We start from the raw sequence: 24,218 nt of genomic DNA on the forward strand, positions 1-24,218 counted from the left end.
AAAAGTCGACTAAAATAATGTTTTAGGGTTGTACACATCCTGACAAATTTGGCTGAATCAACATAGGTCGCTGTTTTTACTATTCCGTGTTGTTTCTGTTGTGTTTTGAAAAAAGAAATATAATGGATCGTTGTAACCTCTTGTCAGCGGAGTCAGATTTCCTAACAAGCATTGACGAAATAGATTTGCAACCATGTTGTGAAACGGCTGTAAACCAAAGAAGTGATACACCTGAGCTAGAGCCAGATTTGTTGAGCATTAACAATATTGATTTGCCATCAACTGATGCGTCGAGGGATCAAATATCAGAATTAACATTAGATCTGCTCACGGTTCCCAACAATGTGAACGCTACTGTGTCGGGGGGAGAGAAGTCCCTTAGCCCTGATATGCTTACCCATTTACAAGCTGTCATAGATGATCTGAACATCAAAGTCTGAATGAAGGGAGACAAAGTCCTACACAGATCCCGTCACAATTGGTAGACATGATAGAGGAATTAACCAACCAAGCTAGTGATAACAGCGGCTGTATCAGTCCTGATATTCCTGTTCAACTGCTAGCCATGATCAAAAATCTAAATACGCAGCTTTTGGTTGACCAGTTGACCGTTAAGCCTGTTGAACCCATGCCATCTGTTACCGATGCCGACACACCAACATTCCAGCATATCCGCCAACAGCCTAACAACTGCTCTGTAATAATTGATCATGAGATAGATGTTATTGATGACAATTTCAACACATGCCTCACCAGCCTAACAACGGCTCTGTAATAACTGATGACATTGCACCAACGTTTCAGCACATTCCTCAGCAGCCTAACAACGGCTCTGTAATAATTGATCACGAAATAGATGTTATTGATGACAGCGCACCAGCGTTTCAGCACACATCGTCAAGGTATGCGTGTGAACAATGTTGTTAATTCGCGACCTCTGAAGTGTTCAGCAGGGTGGTTCTGTTGTAGTTAACAGACCACACTTAAATAATGTCGAGGTAAGGAGCCAATTATATAGTATTTCTTTTTAAAAAACACAACAGAAACAACATGACATAGTAAAAACAGCGACCTATGTTGATTCAGCCAATTTTGTCAGGATGTATGTGTATAACCCTAAAACGCTCTTGTAGTCGACTTTTGTAGATGCAATTACCACTCCACTTTACTGGACGTCTCCTATTCTTATGGTGATGACCCTCGCGTGCCGGCTCAGGCTCCCTGGTGGTTGGATGGGTCGTGTTGTAGATGGCTGCCCACCTCCTCCTTTTTCCTATTTGAATCCCTTGGCCCGTGTAACGACGTTTAACTGGAAGTAGATATTTAAAGTCAGTAAAACTGTTATAATTCCAAAAATAGTTAGTCAAATGATAACATAGAAAGAGAAAAGAAATTGAAGAAAATACCTCTAACCTTTTTTGCCGACTCGTGAGGGTGGTTCACGCCTTTGTATGCAGATAAAGCATCCGCCAATTCTGTGTCTGTGAATGCTTCCGGTTCCACCTCTATGTTCGTGACAACTACCTGCCGGTCTGCGTGGGGCGTGAGTTGATTGGCCTCAATGGTAGAACGTGACTCTGATGCGGTTGGCTCCACCAAATCTGATGCTGCTGGCTCCACCGACTCTGGTATTTTAAAACGTCGTCGACAGGCGCCTCTGCGTCTGTGCTGTTTCGGAATCAGCTTCTGTCGGCAGTCCGTTTTTTCTAATGTCCTCTTTGGCTGAGGCTATGAGATCTGTTACATACATAAAATAAATCACAAACTAGTAGCATTTATATTCGCTATAGATGAACGTCTGACTCACCGTAGTCTGATTGCATCAGATAAACTCCGCTGAAGTCATCGTTGAATGGGGCTTTTTGTGAAAGAAAAAAACGTATTATAAACTTTAGAAAAAAAGAGTAATATATTAATGTAAATAAGAAACTCATAAATCAAGTTCTTACGAGGATTATGAGCATCGGCAAAAACGATAATATCTGCAGGACAATACAGAAACATTAAATCATCAAAGTCAAAGTCAAAGTCAGCTTTATTGTCAATCTCTCCACATGTCACAACACACAAAGAGACCGAAATTACGTTTTTCTCTATCCCACGGTGACGAGACACATAACACGATAGACATACAAGTACGCGACACAATATAAAAACAAGAAGGCAAAAATTCAAACAATCAATAGTAAGAGTGATGAATAAATAATAAATAAATAAACAGATAACACAATAAATAAGAGGAGCAAAACGGAGCCAGCAAGCATAGCGCAAAAGTAAAAATACATCATAAAAAAAAGGCACAAACAATAAATAATAAGAGTAATAATAAATAATAAATAATAAGAGCCAGTGTGCATGCAGACAGTTCAGACAGTAAAAGTACAGGACGCTACGCAGAACGGGGGAGCAAGTTCAGGATCCTAACAGCCTGGAGTATGAAGCTGTTTGAGAGTCTGGTGGTGCGGGAGCGCAGGCTTCTGTACCTCTTCCCAGAGGGCAGAAGCTCGAACAAAGAGTGAGCGGGGTGACTCGCATCACTCACAATCGTGGTCGCAATGTTTACGTCTTTATGTCATGATGGCGGCGTGGATGGCTGCCACGGTGAGTCGCCCTCTGGTACGTTGTCTTATTTTGTGTGTGTTCTGTGTCCTCTGCTGTCCATCCCGGATCACTTCCGGGTTCTCTGCCGGACGCCCTCTTCCTTCTCAGCCAGACTCCCAATACTTTTCAGGCTTGGACGATTTTGTTTTCTCCAGCGTGGAACTCATCTCCCTGACTCTAAAGTAAGTTTGAATCTTTTATTACACTGTCGATCTTTTTTTTCACAGTTGGAGTGCCTGGGAGAGCGGAGGCTTCGTGGCCGTTTGTCTGCCGTCGATCATCGGACACAAAGTATGGCTGCGGATCGAGAGGTTTGTGTGGCTTCGTGCACCAACTGCACCCTTCTCTTAGAGAGGTTGTCCCTGCTAGAGGGACGTGTCCGCCAGTTAGAGCAGAATTGCGCGATAACTGTAGATGTGGCGGATACAGACGCGGGCTGTAGTCAGCCTGCTAGCCCAGTTAGCATTAGCCCCAAGCGGCTTGCTAATCGCGATGAGCCAGGTAAGACGCATAGCCGTCCAAAGTCATCTCGGTCTACTGGCCCTCGCACTTTGGTCATAGGTGACTCCATTACCCGAAATATTACGCTTACAAATCCAGCCACGGTAATGTGTATTCCTGGGGGCAGAGCACCCGACATAGAAGCTAATCTTAGGGAGCTGACTCGCAATAGGTCTAGTCAACAGCGTAGTTCCATCAACACTAGCTACTCGGACATAGTGATACACGTCGGCTCCAATGATGTTAGGATGAGGCAGTCGGAGATCACAAAGAGAAACATAGCGAGGACTTGTGATCTCGCTAGAAAGATGAGTCGGCATCGAGTATTTGTCTCTGGCCCCCTGCCTGGGAGAGGCACTGATGAGAGGCTTAGTAGATTAGTCTCCCTTAATCGATGGATGGCTGGGTTCTGTAAGAAGCAGGGACTGTATTTCATAGATAACTGGCCTTCCTTCTGGGGCCGCCCCGACCTGCTGAGGAAGGACGGCCTTCACCCTAACCGTGAAGGCGCCTTCACTCTTTCTAGGAATATAGATTACTGTTTGAGCCACACATGACAGGTCACTTTAGAGCAGGCCGGGTCACAGGTGATTAGACCACCTGTCAGGATGGGTTTGGAGTCTGTTAAGATAAAGTTAACTAGCGCTAGGCTAGACTCCCAGCATGCACATAGCTCCTTGTGTAGACTAGAGCGTGATAGTTTGAATAGTGCGACAGTACACATAAACGCACTTTCTACTGGGGTAGTAGACAAATCCAATCATTCCACCCCGACCGGTTTTGCTGAGGAAACGGTGCCGGTTTCAGATAATTCTACACGTGTAACAAATATTTACTATCAGATTCCCACGGTCGTATCAGCCCACCGCGCTAACAAACATTTGAGAGGTGATGTCAGGCTTAGAGAACACAATCTTACTCGCATTTCGTATAAATATCCTTCGATAAATACGCACCCGGATCGACCAATTACACTTAAACTTGGTTTTATGAATATTAGATCGCTTCATACGAAAGCCATTCTCGTTAATGATCTCATCACAGAACATAATCTAAACGCTTTTGGTCTCTGCGAGACCTGGTTAAAACCTAATGAACTGATGCCGCTTAATGAGGCCTCGCCTCCAAATTTTGTGAGCTCGCATGTGGCGCGTCCTCGAAAAAAGGGTGGGGGTGTCGCCCTCATCTCGAATTCCGAGCTTAGTTTTAGGCCTCGTTCGATCAACGTATTTAAAACATTTGAGGTTCTCATTGTCCGATCCACCGCTTTACCGTCATTTTATCTTGTTGTTATTTACCGTCCACCCGGGGCTTACTCTGGCTTCCTGGATGAATTTTCAGAATTTGTGGCTGATCTCGTAACCAATGCGGATAATATAATTATCATGGGCGATTTCAACATCCACATGAATTTACCGTCAGAGCCACTTACTTCGGCGTTTCAGACTTTAACTGATACCTTTGGTTTTACGCAAGCTGTACAGGCAGCAACGCATAAGAATGGAAATACCATAGATCTGGTATTATCCCGAGGACTTGCAACCTCAAATATAGCAGTACTGCCATACACTACTGTTTTGTCTGATCATTACTTAATAAAGTTTGAAATTATAGTTCCTTGTCAAAGACAAGAGAGCAATCAGCATTATAGGAGCCGTCATTTCAACTCTATGACTGCAACTGCGCTATCTGAAATACTGTCGCCGGCAACCACTAATTTTCTCACATACGCCGACTCTATTGATAATCTTACGAATGAATTCAATGCGACATTGTTAAATGCCATTGACTCTGTGGCGCCGTTACGTCTGAAAACTCGCCGTAGAGTGCCTACTCCATGGTTCACAGATGAAACGCGTACGCTTAAGCAATTATGTAGAAAGCATGAGCGCAGATGGCGTCTAACCAAACTTGAGGTTTTCCATCAGGCATGGCAGGATAGCCTCCTGAAATATAAAGATGCGCTTATCTTAGCAAAAACTCGATATTTTTCGCAAGTTATTAATCTCAATAAAAACAATCCGAAACACCTATTTGATACAGTGGCAAAGCTGACTCTGCGCCAGCCGACCTCCGATAGTTCCTTCCACTCAGCTGACGAGTTCATGAAATTTTTTGCTCAAAAGATTGAATCCATTAGGGATGAGATCAAGAATAGCATTCCAATCGCTCGGTCGAGCACGCCGTTTACCAACGCTGATGATCATGCAACAACCCTCTCAACTTTTAAAAGCGTGTCTCTTGAAAGGCTTACACAAATTGTTAGTGCGGCTAAACAAACAACATGTTTACTCGACCCTCTTCCAGCCAAACTACTTAAAGAATTATTTCAAATTTTAGGACCGTCCGTCTTAAATATAATCAATCTGTCTGTCTCCTCTGGGATAGTGCCAACAGCCTTTAAAACCGCTATCATTAAACCGTTACTTAAGCGACCAAATCTTGACCCGGACTGTCTCAGTAATTATAGGCCAGTTTCAAACCTCCCATTCATAGCAAAACTTCTTGAAAAAGTAGTAGCGCAGCAGCTTATTGATTACATGGTCGCCAATAATCGATACGACACTTTTCAGTCTGGTTTTAGAGCTAATCATTCCACTGAGACAGCACTTGCGAAAGTGACTAATGATCTCCTCGTAGCTATGGATTCAAACATTTCGTCTGTACTGTTACTACTCGATCTTAGTGCTGCCTTCGACACTGTAGACTTCGATATTTTATTAGGGCGTCTTAAAAGTTGTGTTGGTATTTCAGGGTCAGCACTAGGCTGGTTCCATTCCTATCTATCAAACAGGACGCACCGAGTGGTCCATGGCAATGCGTCCTCGGAGCTCTATAATGTTACATGTGGTGTCCCACAGGGATCGGTTCTCGGACCAATTCTTTTTAATATTTATATGATTCCGCTTGGGGACATAATACGTAAATATAATATTAGTTTTCAATGCTATGCGGATGACACCCAATTATATATGCCGTTATCGATGACAGATCCGCGGGATTGTTGTAATCTTGAGAAGTGCCTTGCGGAGATCAAGCAATGGATGTCTCTCAACTTCCTTCGTCTTAACCCAGATAAAACTGAGATGTTGATAATTGGTCCAGCTCGTTATCAACACTTATTCAAGGAAACCGCTATAACTATAGATAACCGTACTATCACTCAAAGCGATACTGTAACTAATCTCGGGGTAATATTTGACCAAACTCTCTCCTTTCAAAAGCACATTAAGAATATAACCAGAATTGCGTTTTTTCACCTTCGTAATATTGCAAAGATTCGTCCGATCCTTTCGACCGGTGATGCGGAAACTATTATACATGCGTTCGTCACGTCGCGCCTGGACTACTGTAATGTACTATTTTCGGGTCTTCCTAAGTCCCGCATCAAAAGTCTACAGTTAGTACAAAATGCCGCTGCAAGGCTGCTCTCTCGGACAAGAAAATTTGATCACATTACCCCAATACTAGCCAACTTACATTGGCTTCCGGTCCATTTAAGATGTGACTTCAAGGTTCTTCTATTAACCTATAAATCGCTGCATGGCTTAGCGCCTTCATATCTCGTCGACCTAGTTGTTCCTTATGTTCCGTCTCGTAACCTTCGTTCGCAAAACGCTACCCTTTTAGCGACACCGAGGGCTAAGAAAATGTCTGCAGGCTCTAGAGCATTTTCTATTCGGGCTCCAGAGCTTTGGAATGCCCTACCAATGGATATTAGGACTGCTACCTCAGTAGAAACATTTAAGACACGTTTAAAGACACATTTCTATGACATGGCCTTTAACTAACCTGTAGTGGCCGATTCGGCTGGAGTTTGTTTTCTCTCCCTCTCCACCCCCTCCCTCCCCCCTCCCCGGCCGGGGAGGTGGTTAGGTGGTACCCATGCTGACAGCGGCTATCTGGATTCTCGTGGCCAATTCAGGATAGGGGAACTGCAGCTCAACCTCCTCGAAGAGCACTGCCAGGACAATTGAGGGCTCCTTTCGGCAGCCCTCTGCTGTGACATGGACATCCACTTTTTATTTAATTGATTTTCATGTTGTATCATTTGTGCCCTCTCTGCATCCATTTCAACCTGGTGATCCTGAAAGGGGGATCCTTCCATCTGTGGTCCCTTCTCAAGGTTTCTCATTTTCCCCCTGCTAGGGGTTTTTAAGTTTTTCCTTGCCCTTTTGGGAGCTTAAGATCAGGGGATGCTTTGAGAATAATTGTCAATTTCTGTCTATGTGAAGCCCTTTGAGACTGCTTGTGATTTAGGGCTATACAAATAAACTTGACTTGACTTGACTTTTACCAGAGAAGACCTGTTAAACATCGGACAGTCTTCTCCTGGTATTTTCTCTCCAGTTCTCTCTGATCCAGACTATTTGACGGAGATTTTAGCCGGAGTGGCGGTGCTATACAAGCTAGCAGGCCAAAGATGACGTGGCAAACGCGCCTCGTAAAGCTGAGATAGAGAGGGTTCCGTCCTGCCATACCATCAATTCATCTGGCAAATGTCCGCTCCCTGGCGAACAAGATGGGCGAACTGCTGCTTCTCACTTCAAGGAACACGGACTTCAGCAGATCTGCCGTGCTGTTTTTTTTTTAAACGTGGCTTGACGGACGCACCCGCCACTACGCCGTGGAGCTAGCTGAGTTTCGGCTAATGCGTGCAGACCGCAGCGCGGAGCTCACCGGAAGATCAAAGGGAAATGGTCTATGTTTCTATATTAATGATCGTTGGTGTACTGATGTCACGGTGTTGAAAGAGTCTTGCAGCCCTCTCCTAGAAACACTTTTCATGAACTGCCAGCCGTTCTATTCACCACGGGAGTTCTCCTCGATCGTCATGGCGGCCGTTTACATTCCGCCACATGCACGTGCGAGTGAAGCCACGCAGATGCTGGCTGACCAGGTGACAGACATGGAGAAACTTCTACCAAATTCACTAATCATTGTTCTGGGTGATTTTAACAGGGTGAACATTGCACACGAACTCCCCAAATACAGACACCACATAACGTGTCACACCAGAGGGGCACAGACACTGGACCACTGCTACACCGTAATAAAGGATGCATACAGTGTCTGTGGCTCGTGCAGCTTTAGAACTCTCGGACCACTGTCTAGTTCATCTGATCCTGGCCTACAGGCAGAAATTAAAAACTTCTAAGCCTGTGGTGAGGACTGTGAGGAAGTGGACAGTGGAGTCAAATCAGGACCTCCAAGCCTGCTTTGACTGCACCGATTGGGGAGTTTTTGAAACTGCAACTTCAGACCTACATAAACTCACTGACACTGTCACATCATACATCAGTTTTTGTGAGGATCTGTGTGTGCAGACAAAGACCTTCTGCACGTACAACAACGACAAACCTTGGTTTACACCGAACCTCAGGAGGCTGCGCAAAGTCAAGGAGGAGGCCTACAGGAGCGGCGACCGCGACCTGTTCAGGGAGACCAGAAACACACTGAACCGAGAGGTCAGGAAAGCCAGGAGGTGTTACGGGGAGAACCTGAAGAGACACCTCTCTGCCAATCCTGATCCCTCAACGGTGTGGAAAGGTCTGCAGAGCATCAGGGGCTACAAGAAACGAACCCCCCGTCCTGTAGAGAGCCCAAGGCTTGCTAACCAGCTAAGCAAGTTCTACTGCAGGTTTGATCGGTCCTCCCACACAACGGGACTTCCTGCAGCACAATCTACATACCTCCTCTCCCCACAACTGCTCTGTCCACACCTCTATCATCGTTGTCACCCACTCACTCTCTTGCAAAGGCCGCGCCCGCACTCCAGGTCCGCGAGGAGGAAGTGCGCCAGATGTTCTGGAGACAAAAGACCAGGAAGGCACCGGGCCCAGACGGCGTGTCACCTTCCTGCTTGAAAGTCTGCGCTGAGCAGCTGGCACCCACCTTTGCACGGATCTTCAACCGTTCTCTGGAGCTGTGTGAGGTGTCCTCGTGCTTCAAGAGCTCCACCATCGTTCCAGTGGCCAAGAAGCCCGCCATCACAGGTTTGAATGACTACAGACCCGTCGCACTGACATCTGTGGTCATGAAATCTTTTGAGAGGTTAGTGCTGAACCACCTGAAGGAGTTCACGGGCCCCCTGCTTGACCCCCTCCAGTTTGCCTACCGGGCAAACAGGTCAGTGGATGATGCGGTCAACATGGGACTGCACTCCATCCTGCACCACCTGGACACCCCAGGAACGTACGCCAGGATCCTGTTAGTTGACTTCAGCTCGGCGTTCAACACCATCGCTCCTGACATCCTCCAACAGAAGCTCAATCAGCTTGCGGTGCCTGCCTCCACCTGTCAGTGGATCACCAGCTTCCTGACCAACAGGAGACAGCGTGTGAGGCTGGGGGGCATCACATCTGACACCCGGACCACCAATACTGGAGCCCCTTAGGGGTGCGTCCTCTCCCCACTGCTCTTCTCTCTCTACACCAATGATTTCTCCTCAGGTGACTCTCCTGTGAAGCTCCTGAAGTATGCAGACGACACCACTCTCATCGGACTGATCCAGGACGGTGATGAGACTGCGTACAGACAGGAGGTGGAGCGGCTGGTCCACTGGTGCAGCCAAAACCATCTGGAGCTGAACCCGCTTAAGACCGTGGAGATGACAGTGGATTTCAGGTGAGACCCTTCACCACTTTTACCCCTCACTATCCGCAGTAATACTATTCTCTCCACAGACACCTTCAAGTTCCTGGGAACCACAATCTCTCGGGACGTGAAATGGACCGGCCACATAGACTCTGTCCGGAAGAAGGCCCAGCAGAGGCTGTACTTCCTGAGACAGCTCAAGAAGTTCAACCTGCCGCGAGAGCTTCTGAAGACCTTCTACACTGCCATCATCCAGTCTGTCCTCTGCACCTCCATCACTGTCTGGTTTGCATCGGCCTCCAAACAAGACAAGCACAGACTACAACGGACAATCAGAACTGCAGAAAAGATCATTGGAATCAACCTCCCATCTATCCAAGACTTGTACCTGTCCAGGACCAGGAAACATGCAAGGAACATCTCTACAGACCCTTCTCACGAGGTTGCAGTCTGTTTGAACTACTCCACTCCGGACGGCGTTATAGAGCTCGATACGCCAAAACCAGCAGACAGAGACAGCTTCTTCCCCCAGGCTGTTGCTCTGATGAACTCACACCACTCATAGAGTCTCAGTCAGTACTGTGCAATAACATCCTGCTCTTCACACCTTTTTGAATTTGTCTACACTGTTTTTGCCATTATTCACATGTCCTGAGTGTTGTTAGTCACCTAAATGTTGAACAGAGGGTGTGTTTTTACCGAAGTCAAATTCCTTGTTTGGCACGCTCAAACATGGCGAATAAAAAACTCTTGAATCTTTTCTGTGAAGCTCCTGAAGTATGCGGACGACACCACTCTCATCGGACTGATCCGGGACGGTGACGAGACTGCGTACAGACACGAGGTGGAGCGGCTGGTCCACTGGTGCAGCCAAAAACACCTGGAGCTGAACCCGCTCAAGACCGTGGAGTTGACAGTGGACTTCAGGCGAGACACTTCACCACTTTCACCCCTCACTATCCACAGTAATACTATTTTCTCCACAGACATCTTCAAGTTCCTAGGAGCCACAATCTCTCGGGACCTGAAATGGACAAGCCACATAGACTGTCTGGAAGAAGGCCCAGCAGAGGCTGTACTTTCTGAGACAGCTCAGGAAGTTCAACCTGCCGCGGGAGCTGCTGAAGACCCTCTATACTGCCATAATCCAGTCAATTCTCTGCACCTCCATCACTGTCTGGTTTGGATCGGCCTCCAAACAAGACAAGCACAGACTGCAACGGACAATCAGGACCGCAGAAAAGATAATTGGAATCAACCTCCCGTCTATCCAGGACTTTATCTGCCCAGGACCAGGAAAAGTGCAAATAACATCTCTACAGACCCTTCTCACCCAGGTGGCAGTCTGTTCGAACTACTCCCCTCCAGACAGACCGCTTCTTGCCCCAGGCTGTCGCTCTGATGAACTCACACCACTCTTAGAGTCTCAGAGTCATTGCTGTGCAATAACATCCTACTCTCCACGCCTTTTTTGTATTGTCTGTATTATGTGTACTATGTGTCCACTCTGCATCTATTGCAGCTTGGTCATCCTAGAAGAGGGATCCTCCCATCTGTGGTCTCTTCTCAAGGTTTCTCATTTCCCCTAGTTGGAGTTTTGAGTTTTTCCTTGCCCCCCTGGGAGTTTAAAATCAGGGGATGTTTGAGAATATTTGTTAATTTTCTGAGTGTAAATGTCCTGGGTGTTGTTAGTCACCTAAATGTTGAACAGAGGCTGTGATGTACCGAAGTCAAATTCCTTCTTTGGCATGCTCAAACATGGCGAAGAAAATTTCTTGATTCTTGATTGATTCTTGATTGATGTTTTACAAATAACCCTAGTGTATTATAATAAACTTAATGTGTTATTATTATTATTATTATATTATTATTAATATTATTATTATTATTATTATATTGATAAAATAGTAACATTACCTATACCTTTAACCAGTCAGTGAGGATCTCTCCTGGTCCACCAACACCGCATCACTGGCGAAGAAGGCCCAGCGCCGCCTGTACTTCCTGCGGAAACTCAGGCGAGCGAGCGAGCGCTCCTCCGGCCGTCATGACTACATTTTACCGTGGCACCATTGAGAGCGTCCTCTCCAGCTGTATTGCTGTTTGGGGTGGCGGCTGCACTGACTACAACTTGAAGGCCCTGCAGCGCATAGTGAACACGGCTGGTAAGATTATTGGTGCTTCACTCCCCTCCTTGAAAGACATTTACATCTCCCATCTCACCCACAAGGCGACCACGATTGTGAGTGATGTGAGTAACCCCGCTCACTCTTTGTTTGAGCTTCTGCCCTCTGGGAAGAGGTATAGGAGCCTGCGCTCCCGCACCACCAGACCCAAGAACAGCTTCATAGTACAGGCTGTTAGGATCCTGAACTCGCTTCCCCTTTCTGCGTAGCGTCCTGTACTTTTGCGGTACACTTACTGTCTGCTGTATGCTCACTGGCTCCGTTTTGCTCCTCTTATTTATTGTGTTATCTGTTTATTTATTATTTATTCATCGTTCTTATTATTTATTGTTTGTGCCTTCTTGTTTTTATATTGTGTCGTTTACTTGTATGTCTATCGTGTAATATGTCTCGTCACCGTGGGATAGAGAAAACGTAATTTCGGTTACTTTGTGTGTCTTGCTTGACATGTGAAGAGATTGACAATAAAGCTGACTTTGACTTTGAAAAACCATCTCGAAACAATATTTAGCCCACTCCGACTCAGCTGATCAGAGCTCATGCGCTGGCTTGTCCTCTCAAATGATTGATGGTCGTCTGTCCCAAACTAACTTCAAACTTGGCGGGGAGAAGGTCACGCCTATGGGGTCATGTGACGCGAAAACGCTTTGCTATAGCTAATGATTGGTGGAGAAGGTTTGTCTTCATCAACAAATTTACACATACGTAGACGACTCGGAGCCAGTAAATGTGGGCTCTTTAACAGCTCAATTTGTGGAGACAACTAGGGCCCCGCAAACTATTGAACCTCAAATTAGATGCACCAACACCTGGCCTCTCTCTTTCAGATGTCTTCAGCCGCATATTTACACATAGGCGACTCGGAGCCAGTAAATGCAGGTTCTTTAACGGCTCGATTCTTGGAGACGACCCCGCTACAACTTGCACCCAGGAGTCAATGTCAAATTACATTCACCAACACCTGGCCTCTCTCTTTCAGATGTCTTCAGCCGCAAATTTACACACAGGCAGCTTGGAGTCAGTAAATGCTGGCTCTTTAACGACTCGACTCTTGGAGACGACTACGACCCCGCAAACTATTGAACGGTCCCTGCAAACTATTGAATGTCAAATTAGTAAAGTTAAAAAAGCTAAAATACATGTCCCTACATGTCCCCACCCAAGATGGCCCCAGCCAGCCAAGATGACGCCAGCCAGCCAGCCAAGATGGCGCCGCCTCGGCTGGCGCCATACACATTAGCATTTACATTGGCATAACAATGCCCCCAGCCAAGATGGCATTAGCCAAGATGGCGCTGCCTCGGGTGGCGCCAAAACATTAGCATAAACATTAGCATAACAGTAGACATCAAAGGAAGGTGCATTGTTCTCTTTCAATGCCAGGATTGGGCGCTGGCTTGGCAATGGACCTAATGCCCAAAATATTGATGCTGTTAGGTTTGGATGAAGGCGGATTCTTGTTCTCGCATATTTTCTTACGGCATTTGCTGCCTTCTGTACGCGCTGCGCTTGCGAACTCCGTTTGTCTGACAATTGGTGACCACTGGCTGAAGAAGCCGATCGTATTCTCCTGGCTATGAGGTGGATAGCCGTGCAGATCGTGGTGGTAGAAGTCCTTCCTGATGCAGTGGCGAACGTGGACCAGACGATGGTGACTGGAGTGGCTGTGCAGAAGCAGCACGAGAAGGTTCTGTGCTCCTTCCCTCAGCGTTTTGGCACCCAGGCTCATTGCTGTGTTCCACCTTGCAACTATGGGGTTTCGGACAAAAAAACCCCGCGCTCAGTAGCAGCAGTGGGCACCGGCGAGGGGAATGGGTTGTGCGAGCGTTCCCATTGCTCTCTTAAGGCTGCACTGTGCGCTAAGCTCTCGGAAAATAACTGGGTTGACCGTCTTCCATGGGTTTTGCTGCGGTTACATTAAGCTTCGAAGGACAATCTTAACGCTGCTGAGTTGGTGCTCACTTGGTCAGCCACTTCGCGTGCCAAGGCAGTTTATAACCAAAGGTTCCGAGGCGCGGCCTTTGTCCTTTTTGTTGTGAGGCCCTTTGGCGCTCATGCCTGTCCACCATTGCCTTCCTAAGTTCTGCTCAGTTTCTTTTGTGCGCCACCACGCCCATTGCTCGCCCTTTCAACTTCCATATGACGGCCCGTTTAGGGTACTGGAGCAGGGCCCAGAAAGTTTTGTGATTGATAGGGGTGGGCGTTGGGAGTGTGTTTCATTGGACAGGCTCAAGCCAGCTCACTTTATTGCTGGCGTTTGTCTTCCTGGCCTTTAATTAACCTGTGTTGGCCGATTTGGCTGCAGTTTGTGCTCTCATCCCATTCCCTCTACCCAGCCATTTCATGCAGTTCATCCCAGGAGTTCCAAGGCCCGCTAAGAGAAATAGTCTCTCTAGCGTGTCCTGGGTCATTCTCTGGGCCTCCTTCCAGTGGGACATGCCTGGAACACAGGGTCCAGGAGGCATCCTAATCAAATGTCTGACCCACCTCATCTGGCTCCTATCAATGTGGATCAGCATCGGCTTGACTTTAATTCCCTCACGGATGACCGAGTTTCTCACCCAATCTCTAAGGGAGAGCCCGGACACCCTGCAAATAAAACTCATTTTATCCAGGATCTTGTCATTTCGGTCATGACCCACTAATTGTGACCATAAGGGAACGTAGAAACGTAGATCAAACCGGTAATTCAAGAGCATTGCCTTTCAACCTCTTCACCATGACAGACCAATACAGGGTCTGCATCACAGCAGACGCTGCACCAATCTGCCTGTTGATCTCACGCTCTATCCTACCCTCGCTCAAGAACATGACCTCAAGATACTCCTCCACTTGGGGCACGATCTAATTCCGGACCCAAAGAGGGCAATCCAATCTTATCCGACTGAGGACCATGGTCTCAGAATTTGAGGTGCTGATTCTCATCCTAACCAGTTCACACTCAGCTGTGAACCGCTTCAGTAAGAGTTGGAGATGACGGCTTGAAGAATTTAACAGCACCACATCTGCAAAAAGCAGACGCTGAGGTTGCCAAAGCTCCCTCAACCCCTTGATCGCACCAAGAAATTCTGTCCATCAAAGTGAAGAACAGAATCAATGACAAAGGTCAGCCTTGGCGGAGACCAACTCTCACTGGAAGCGATCTAGTCTAAGTTTTAATTTAACCTTCCAGTTAAAAAAACAACACTGAATGATGGCTCACATTGTGTACTGCCCTTTATATATGACTACCTTTTCTTCTCCATATTTTAAAGAGACGGAGAAAATAAAAATAAAGCAGTTATGTACTGCTTCAATTCCTCTCTCAGCAACATCAGACCACAATTTGGGGGGAGGAATACAGCTACACGTGAATGACTAAAATATATTTTGTAAAAAAAAAAAAAATGTCGCTGTGCCACTTGGATGACTGTGCTACAGATACCAGTCATGGTTAAACAAGCTCAGGGGAAGAACACAGCTAACGTGATAACAGTGCTATAGGCTAGCTAGAGTCAGTTAGACAAGTGAAATTTTAAATGTTGTCTCACTTAAAGGAGCTTGAAACAATTTTAAACCCATTAATTAAATTGACCAATTAGAACTACGTTTTACTCACCATGGAACTTTGTTTCAGACTCACTCACCTGTTTGGGTCAGAGAGGAAACTTAAAATGGAAAATTTATTGTCGAGAAGAATTAAGTGATCAAGGTAAGTTTATAATGTATGACAACTTGGATTTTGTTTTAAGCCTACTGACAATGAAATCTGACATGCTAAATTAAGTTGATGTAATTACCAACATCATTTTTTGATCCCAACTCATAAAATGAGTCAAAATGACTTGGAAATTTTATCTAAACTAAATTAATTATTTACATTTACATTTTTCAACTTGAATTTATGTAATAAATCAAGTGGTGTTAACAGTTCCTTACTTTTTAGAGTAATATGTTTCACATCTTAATTTATGCCTGTAAATTGAAGGTCAGAAATTCTAATTATTATTTAATATTCATGTAAAATGTTTCTCATTGTGTTCAGCCTATCACTTACAAGGGCGCATCTCACCAGAGTAAAGTCTTGGCAGGTTGTTGATTGCAGTGAGGAGCTGATGGTGGTTAACTGATACTTCTCTCAGCCTCTCCAGAGATTTAATTTCATCTCGGTTACTGTTATACTCCACTCCAGCTTTCTTTAAAGCCTGACATGGTTCCCACAGTTCAGCCTGGGCCTCTCTGAGCTGTTCCATGCCCCAACCCACTTCTTCCAAGTATGATTGAACCATTAACTGAAGGAAAAATGATTTGTGAATGAAGCATTAAAAAAGAAGACACTGAAAAACTGCACTGTATGTGCATTCTATCTTTGTCACCATCTGGGTGTGTTCCATTGCTGTCACCTTGAGTCTTGTATGTATAGAGGCAGTTCGCTGACTCTCTCTCTTCCTGTACTGGCTCAGTCGTCTCAGATGTTCAGGTCGACAGAAAACCCCCGAAGCCCACTTCAATGCAGCTCCCCGGGCCAAATGCTCCGCTCTCTCCACTTCTGGCCACACATCAGGTACTATCATTGTTAAATCTGTATCAAATAGTGGAAAAGAGCTCAAACAGTAGACAGACATGACCAGTGAACTTTGGCAATAATCTTGTGACACAAAATCTTCAATCAAATTTCCCATTGAAGTACCGTTTTTTTCCATGTATAATGCGCCCCCATGTATAATACGAACCCTAAAAATGGCATGTTGTTGCTGGAAAAAAGCCTGTACCCATGTATAATACGCACCCAAATTTTGACTCCTACTTAAGTCCGTAAACGTAAAATTATTTCAGAAAAAAGATCATCTTTGGGAACAACCGGGTGTTATTCTGCCGGTCAGTATCACTGCGCATGCGCTAGCAAACTCAATAGCGAAGAAATGTTTCGGATTTGTGTAGGGTACATTGTGACAGCAAACGAGCAGGTGATCGAGCAAGCGTCTGATACGAGAGCATTGTGTTCGTATGGAGCGTGTTTGAAGTGAACAGCAGAGAAGAAAGCGCATCTGTAATGGTGGCCTCCGTATGATATCCGGATAAAAAAAATAATAAAATTGTACCCATGTATAATGCGCACCCCAGATTTGAGGAAAATAAATTAGTTAAATTTTGCGCATTATACATGGAAAAAAAAACGGTATTTTACGTCATTAAAAAAAACATACACAAGGAGCAATAATAAAACAAGCAAACTTTGATAGATCAACAAAGGATTTGTAAACTTAATGGGATCTTCAAAGTTGTTTTGAGATTGAGGTTAAATGACCATTTTTATCCTATTTCACCTGTTGAGATGTCAAACGTCCTCAGACTCTGAGCGGTTAAAATTTCAGATGATGTCCTCACTTGGTATTGGAACTTACTTCCCAGTCGTCTTTCAACACTTCCTGAAAGTTTGAGGTCAATATGTTTTCCCGAGGTAATAGTAGCTAAGAATCTTTGAAAGAGGTATGCGCTAAAAACCTGTAAACATTTTTTTCTCAAAACTAGGGATTTCAAACTGCTTAACTTTATCATTTGTTGGGGTAGTTCCTTGTATTATACATAATTTTGATGGTAATTAAGTGTAGAATTAGAATACATATTTGGGGACATAAGCCTACCGTTTTTTTCCGTGTATAGTGCGCCCCCATGTATAATACGCACCCTAAAAATGGCATGCTGATGCTGGAAAAAAGCTTGTACCCATGTATAATACGCACCCAATTTTTATGATTTTTTTAAAAATATTTTTCTTTTTAAGTCCCAATGATCGTCACACACGCAGGGAGGCAATGGGTCCCATTTTTATAGTCTTTGGTATGGTCTTAACTAGGCTGGATGTAATTTTTTTTGTTGGCGTTGATGTCTCCGACTGCGCGTAAACGCACCACCGCGCTCCGTGCGCGCACGGGAAAGAGGCGGCTCTGTATGGGAGAGACGTTGAAGAGGAATAAAAACACCCTTGGAAACCAGAACTTGCCCCTCGTCGTGACTCGGAGCCGCAACAAATGTTTCGGATTTGTGTAGGGTACATTGTGACAGACAGCAAACGAGCAGGTGATCGAGCAAGCCTTGTCTGATACGAGAGCATTGCGGTCGCATGGAGCGTGTTTGAAGTGAACAGCAGAGAAGAAAGGAACAAGGCAAAGTGTTGTGAAATAGAATGCACAGTACGGATGCGCAAGACACGTCAGCTATATAAAGAGCAAGAGTTGTTTTCTTCCTATTAGTTTCAATTCACAGTTTAATTAGCAGTTTCAATCAGCAAATAACAAAATGCGTATTACAAGTAATATTTTATTTCACAACACTTTGCCTTGTTCCTTTGGTCTCTGCTGTTCATCTTAAAACACAAAGGCGCTCTTTAAGCAATGCGACAGTGAGCGCCCGGCGCGCTGCGGTTGCGCGACCGCACCAAATTAAGCTCCCTGCGCAGTGCGCACTGAGGTCCACTTAAATTTTAGAAAGTACATCAGGACTTTAAAAATATCTTCTAAATTTCAGCGACGGCTCTGTCACAATAATGCGACCAGCGCGGTGCAGTTGGGCGGTCGGCAGCGCGCTACGGTTGAGCGTTCTCTCTCGCGCTCTCTCTCTCGCTCTCTCTCTCGCTCGCTCTCGCACACACGCAAACCGGATATCATACGGAGGCCGCCATTACAGATGCGCAGAACGGATGCGCAAGACACGTCAGCTATATAAAGAGCGAGAGTTCAGTTCTCTACCTAGATCCGTATTACAGGTAAGATTTTATTTCACAACACTTTGCCGTGTTCCTTTCTTCTCTGCTGTTCACTTCAAACACGCTCCATGCGACCGCAATGCTCTCGTATCAGACAAGGCTTGTCGATCACCTGCTCGTTTGCTGTCTGTCACAATGTACCCTACACAAATCCGAAACATTTGTTGCGGCTCCGAGTCACGACGAGGGGCAAGTTTTGGTTTCCAAGGGTGTTTTTATTCCTCTTCAACGTCTCTACCATACAGAGCCGCCTCTTTCCCGTGCGCGCACGGAGCGCGGTGGTGCGTTTACGCGCAGTCGGAGACATCAACGCCAACAAAAAAAATTACATCCAGCCTAGTTAAGACCATACCAAAGACTATAAAAATGGGACCCATTGCCTCCCTGCGTGTGTGACGATCATTGGGACTTAAAAAAAAATATAAATAAATAAAAAAAATAAATTAATTTTTTTTTTGTACTTATGTATAATGCGCACCCCAGATTTTAGGCCAATAAATTAGTTAAATTTTGCGCACTATACACGGAAAAAAACGGTAACTGTTGAGTTAAACAACAAGGTTTAGAATGCAAGATTTGGGTAAACTTGGACATTTTCTAGCCATTAATTTTAACCAGAATAACAACTGTGTAATAATGTCACAAGCCCAGTATGTTAAAAAAAATCTGGAACGATTTGATATGCACAATTGTACATAAACCTAGATCCACACCATTTGAATCAAAACTGAACTATACAGGATAACTCGCCACTGTACAGTGATGTTAAAAAAATACAGACAGGCAGTGGAATGGCTCCTCTATTTGATTTGAGTTTTATAGTTGGCAAATTGTCATCATACTTTACAGAACCAACTGAACCACAATGGTACAGTTAAGCATGTACTGAAAGGCACAAATGACAAGAAATTATGTTACAGGAAAAATGACAAGGGCCTCGGTATACATGCATACAGTGATGCAGACTGGGCTGCAGACACAGTACATCTGGTTATGGTGTCGGCCTGTCTGTAGGCAGTGCTCTTGTATCATGGTAAACTAAAAAGCAGCCAACAATAGCACTGTCCACTTGTGAGTTTGAGTACATTGCACAGGCAACAACTATCCAGCAGTGTCTGTATCTTGCAGTCTGATAAATACCAGTATGCATTAGGTATTTGAGGACAACCAAGGTCCGGTTGCTTTGGCCAAAAATGTTGTCAATCGACAGAGGTGTAAGGATGTGGACGTTTAAGTATCACTTCATCCGAGCCACAGTGAACAGAAAAATACTCTTAGAGTATTATCGTACTGATCAGATGGTTGCATACGTGATGACCAAACCTGCAACAAAGTGTAAATCAAAGAAGTTTACCATTGATTACATTGTATAATATTTTTCTACAGTAGCTGTTACTAATTTGTGGCTTGTGGAATAAAGAGCAATAAGACACATAAGCCCCTCCGTGAGTCGTCACCTTATCGTGGTAGAGGGGTTTGCGTGCCCCTATGATCCTAGGAGCCATGTTGTCTGGGTCTTCATGGCACTGGTAGGGTCACCCATGGCAAACAGGTCCTAGGTGAGGGGCCAGACAAACCACGGCTCACACTAGCCCCTTATGATGAATAAAATGAATGGATTTTGTTTTCCCTCGCCCGGACGCAGGTCACCGGAGCCCCCCTCTGGAGCCAGGCCTGGAGGCGGGGCTCGAAGGCGAGCGTCTGGTGGCCGGGCCTTCGCCCATGGAGCCCGGCCGGGCCCAGCCCGAAAAGGAAACGTGGGAGGGGCCAAAGGGGTCGGGTGCAGTGTTAGCTGGGCGGCGGCCAATGGCAGGAACCTCGATCCTCGGCTGCAGAAGCTGGCTCTTGCGACATGGAATGTCACCTCTCTGGCTGGAAAGGAGGCCGAGCTGGTGTGCGAGGCAGAAAAGTTCCGACTAGACATAGTCTGACTTGCCTCCACGCACAGTTTGGGTTCCGGTACAAGCCCTCTCGAGAGGGGCTGGACTCTCTTCCACTCTGGAGTGGCTCACGGTGAGAGGCGTCGAGCAGGTGTGGGTATACCTATTGCCCCCCGGCTGGGCGCCTGCACATTGGGGTTCACCCCAGTGAACGAGAGGATAGCCTCCCTCCGCCTTTGGGTGGGGGGACGGGTCCTGACTGGTGTTTGTGTTTATGCACCAAACGGCAGCTCAGAGTACCCACCATTCTTGGAGTCCCTGGAGGAAGTGCTGGAGAGCACTCCTTCTGGGGACTCCGTCGTTCTACTGAGTAACTTCAATGCTCACGTGGGCAATGACAGTGAGACCTGGAAGGGCGTGATTGGGAGGAACGGCCCCTCCGATCTGAACCCGAGTGGTGTTCTATTATTGGACTTCTGTGCTCGACACGGATTTTCTATAATGAACACCATGTTCAAACATAAGGGTGTCAATGTGTGCATTTGGCACCAGGACACCCTAGGCCGCAGTTCGATGATCGACTTTGAAGTCGTGTCATCGGATTTGCGGCCGCATGTTTTTGACACTCGGGCGAAGAGAGGGGCGGAGCTGTCAACTGATCACCACCTGGTGGTGGGTTGGCTCCGATGGTGGGGGAAGATGCCCATCCGACCTGGCAGACCCAAACGCTCTGTGAGGGTCTGCTGGGAACGTCTGGCAGAATCCCCTGTCAGGAAGAGCTTCAACTCCCACCTCTGGCAGAGCTTTTCCCACGGCCCGGGGGAGGCAGGGGACATTGAGTCCTTGTTCCGTGCCTCCATTGTTGAGGCGGCCGACCGGAGCTGTGGCCGTAAGGTCATTGGTGCCTGTCGTGGCGGCAATCCCCGAACCTGCTGGTGGACACCGGCGGTAAGGGATGCCGTCAAGCTGAAGAAGGAGTCCTATCGCGCCGTTTTGGCCTGCGGGAGTCCGGAGGCAGCTGACAGGTACCGGATGGCCAAGCGGAACGCAGCTTCGGCGGTTGGTGAGGCAAAAACCCGGGCGTGCGAGGAGTTTGGCGAGGCCATGGAGAATGACTTCCGGACGGCTTCGAGGACTCGGGGGACTCGGACTCTGTCATTTTTGCCGGACTCGGACTCTGTGCTGATTTTGACCGAGTCCACCAAGTCCGAGAATAAAAAAAATACGTTCAATTTTATTTTCATCATGCTGCTGAGATTGCGCGTAGGAATACTGTCCACAGCCCTGCTTGCTCGTTATGAAGACAAATTTAGTTGTTGCGTGCGCGCCCGCGCCTGCGTGCGTGCACGTACAAGACCCACAATGTCCCATGCGCAGCCAAGATGGAAGAACCCGGAAGCAGCGAGAGAACAATGTTTTGCCTCTAGATTTGGGGGGAAAACGGAGCGTAAGTTACGATCAATGCGGCCACGTTGAGTTGCACTTAGGCTAATGTTTACATTATGTACCAATCTCAAGGACAATTATGTCACCTAGCTTATATCATTGATGTGTTTCGATAGTTGTGGGGTCGTCACTAATTATTTGTGTTTAGATAAATGTCTGAGCTATAATGGTGTAATTAATGATTAAAACTTGAAAGTATGTGTTTATTGTATTCATTTATATGTTTAATAAAGACAAAGCCATCACAAAACTGTTGTAATTATTTAGATTTTGATCTTGTCAAACGTGCACTTTTTATTAAAGTGGGACCGGCTCCCCGGTAACGGGTTCAATAAGCCGGGGCGAAGGGACTCGTCCGTAGCTGACCACCCGAGTTAAATTAATTCCACTAGAATCAGTCTAATTTCTATACGACGCCAATCCCGCTAAAGTCATCCGACGCGCGAGCCGAGTAACTCAATTCGAGGCGAGTCGTCGAAATGACCGCGCCGTAATGATGGCTCCCTTCGGTTGTTTGATGCTGGTATTACGTTATGGATATTTTTAGATGTCTGTGTTAAGACCTCAAGGATTCGTTAATTTACTAGAGCGCCCTCGCCCTAGCTGAGCTCAAGATAACTACTTCGAACCAGATCCAACAATTCCTGATGTTCAGGATTAAAGCTGTCTTCAGTTTAAAAAGAATTGAACGGATTTAAAGAATGACTATGATAGGGAAAGAAAGACATTTTAAAGTTGTAATTACCGCTAGGGTTGCAAAGGGGTGGAAAATTTTCCGGTAAATTTCCGGAAAGTTTCCGGTAAATTTCCATGGGAAGTTAAGCTCGGGAATTTTGGAAATATTCCAAATTGGAAACTTTCCATGGGAATTATGGGAATTTATGGGAATTTATGGGAATTCATGGGAATTTAATGGGAATTTATGGGAATTGAGGGTAATTTAGTGGAAAGGTATCATATCTAAGCAAAAATAATTGTTTAGATATAATAATTGTATAAATAATTGTAAAATAATACAATTAAAGCAGATACAATTAAAACAGATTTATTTATAAGTTGAACAATCAAACAGAACAAACACATGAACGTGGAGTTAAATTTTACTCAAAAATGAACACAAATGCATCCCCCTAATCCAAAAATCCAAACAAAGTCCCATTCAAAATGTTAAATAAATCTCTCCAAAAAAGTCCCAATCCACATGCACATAAAAAAAAGTCAGCTTCCCTAGAGCTTCTCAAGCTTCTCATTTTCTTGCTAAACCCTTTCAGGCAGTAGGCATTCGTGGGTCTCAACATCCTGCATGTCCACTTCCTCAACATCGGACTCTAACTCTTCCTCTTCAGAGTCACTGTCCAGCCTTGTGGAGGATGGCTCTTTGTCAGGCTCAAAGAGCCTCAGGTTAGCCCGAATAGCAACCAATTTTTCCACTCTCAGATTTGTGAGCCTGTTGCGCACCTTTGTGTGTGTGTTCCCAAACATGGACCAGTTTCGCTCTGAGGCAGCTGATGATGGTGGGATCTGGAGTATGATGGAGGCTATAGGTGCAAGAGCCTCCGATCCACAAAGTCCCTTCCACCAGGTGGCTGCAGATATATGCTGGCATGACTGCCAGATTGCATCCCCTTCCCAAAGGCCTTGCTTTGTTCTGTACTTTGCCAAACTGCCAAGTACTTTGCCTTTATCAAGGCCCAGGTGGTCTGACAAGGCTGTAATAACGGTGTAAGCACTGCTCATCTCTTCCCCAGAGAGTAAATCCCTGTCATATTTTGGGTCCAGCATGTATGCTGCTGCATGCAACGGCTTCATGCAGAACTCCCTGCGCTTTTCTAGCAACTTCACAACAGCAGTTTCCTCTGCTTTAAGCAGTAGGGAAGTGGGCAGGACTGTCTGGATGTCTTCTTTGAGGTCTGCAAAAAGACACTGGACATCTGATAAGATGGCACCATCACCCTCTATCTTGGCTATTGCTGCTGCAATTGGTTTGAGGATTCCCAGACTGCTGGACAATCTTTCCCAAAACACATCATCTAACATGACTTTCTTTATGTCACTTTCGATGCCTGCAGTCTGGGATATGGCCATCTCTTGCAGGGACTCCTTTCCATCCAAAAGACTGTCATACATGATGACAACGCCACCCCATCGTGTGATGCTGGGGAGCTTCAGCGTGGTATTTTTGTTTTTTTCCTTTTGCTTTGACAGATAAGTTGCTGAAGCTACTTGTTTGCCCTTCACATACTTGACAACTTGCTTCACTCG

The 24,218-nt window shown here is 45.8% G+C and overlaps 1 protein-coding gene and 2 long non-coding RNA genes across 8 annotated transcripts in view; 2 read left to right on the top strand and 1 right to left on the bottom strand.

Moving 5' to 3' along the window:
- exoc3l1 (exocyst complex component 3-like 1) overlaps positions 1 to 24,218 on the bottom strand; it is a 108,175-nt gene that overhangs the window by 72,530 nt on the left and 11,427 nt on the right. For 2 of the 6 annotated variants that reach the window (XM_061283841.1, XM_061283837.1), the window contains exons 2-3: positions 16,268 to 16,446; positions 15,922 to 16,156 (exon numbers count right to left, since the gene is read on the bottom strand). In XM_061283841.1, the coding sequence (XP_061139825.1) occupies positions 15,922 to 16,156; positions 16,268 to 16,446 (414 nt within the window). Of the gene's footprint in view, positions 1 to 15,921; positions 16,157 to 16,267; positions 16,447 to 24,218 lie in introns of those variants that run through there. The other 4 variants (XM_061283840.1, XM_061283839.1, XM_061283838.1 and 1 more) reach the window with 4 other exon arrangements.
- Positions 2,672 to 7,398, top strand: LOC133157358 (uncharacterized). Its single transcript, XR_009715000.1, has 2 exons — positions 2,672 to 2,912; positions 6,979 to 7,398. It is a non-coding gene; the product is annotated as an uncharacterized LOC133157358 (long non-coding RNA).
- On the top strand, positions 9,396 to 10,458 carry LOC133157359 (uncharacterized). The gene is made up of 2 exons (XR_009715001.1): positions 9,396 to 9,729; positions 9,789 to 10,458. It is a non-coding gene; the product is annotated as an uncharacterized LOC133157359 (long non-coding RNA).

Source organism: Syngnathus typhle, linkage group LG7, assembly GCF_033458585.1.
Source record: "Syngnathus typhle isolate RoL2023-S1 ecotype Sweden linkage group LG7, RoL_Styp_1.0, whole genome shotgun sequence".
In the NCBI taxonomy this organism is placed as follows: Eukaryota; Metazoa; Chordata; class Actinopteri; order Syngnathiformes; family Syngnathidae; genus Syngnathus; species Syngnathus typhle.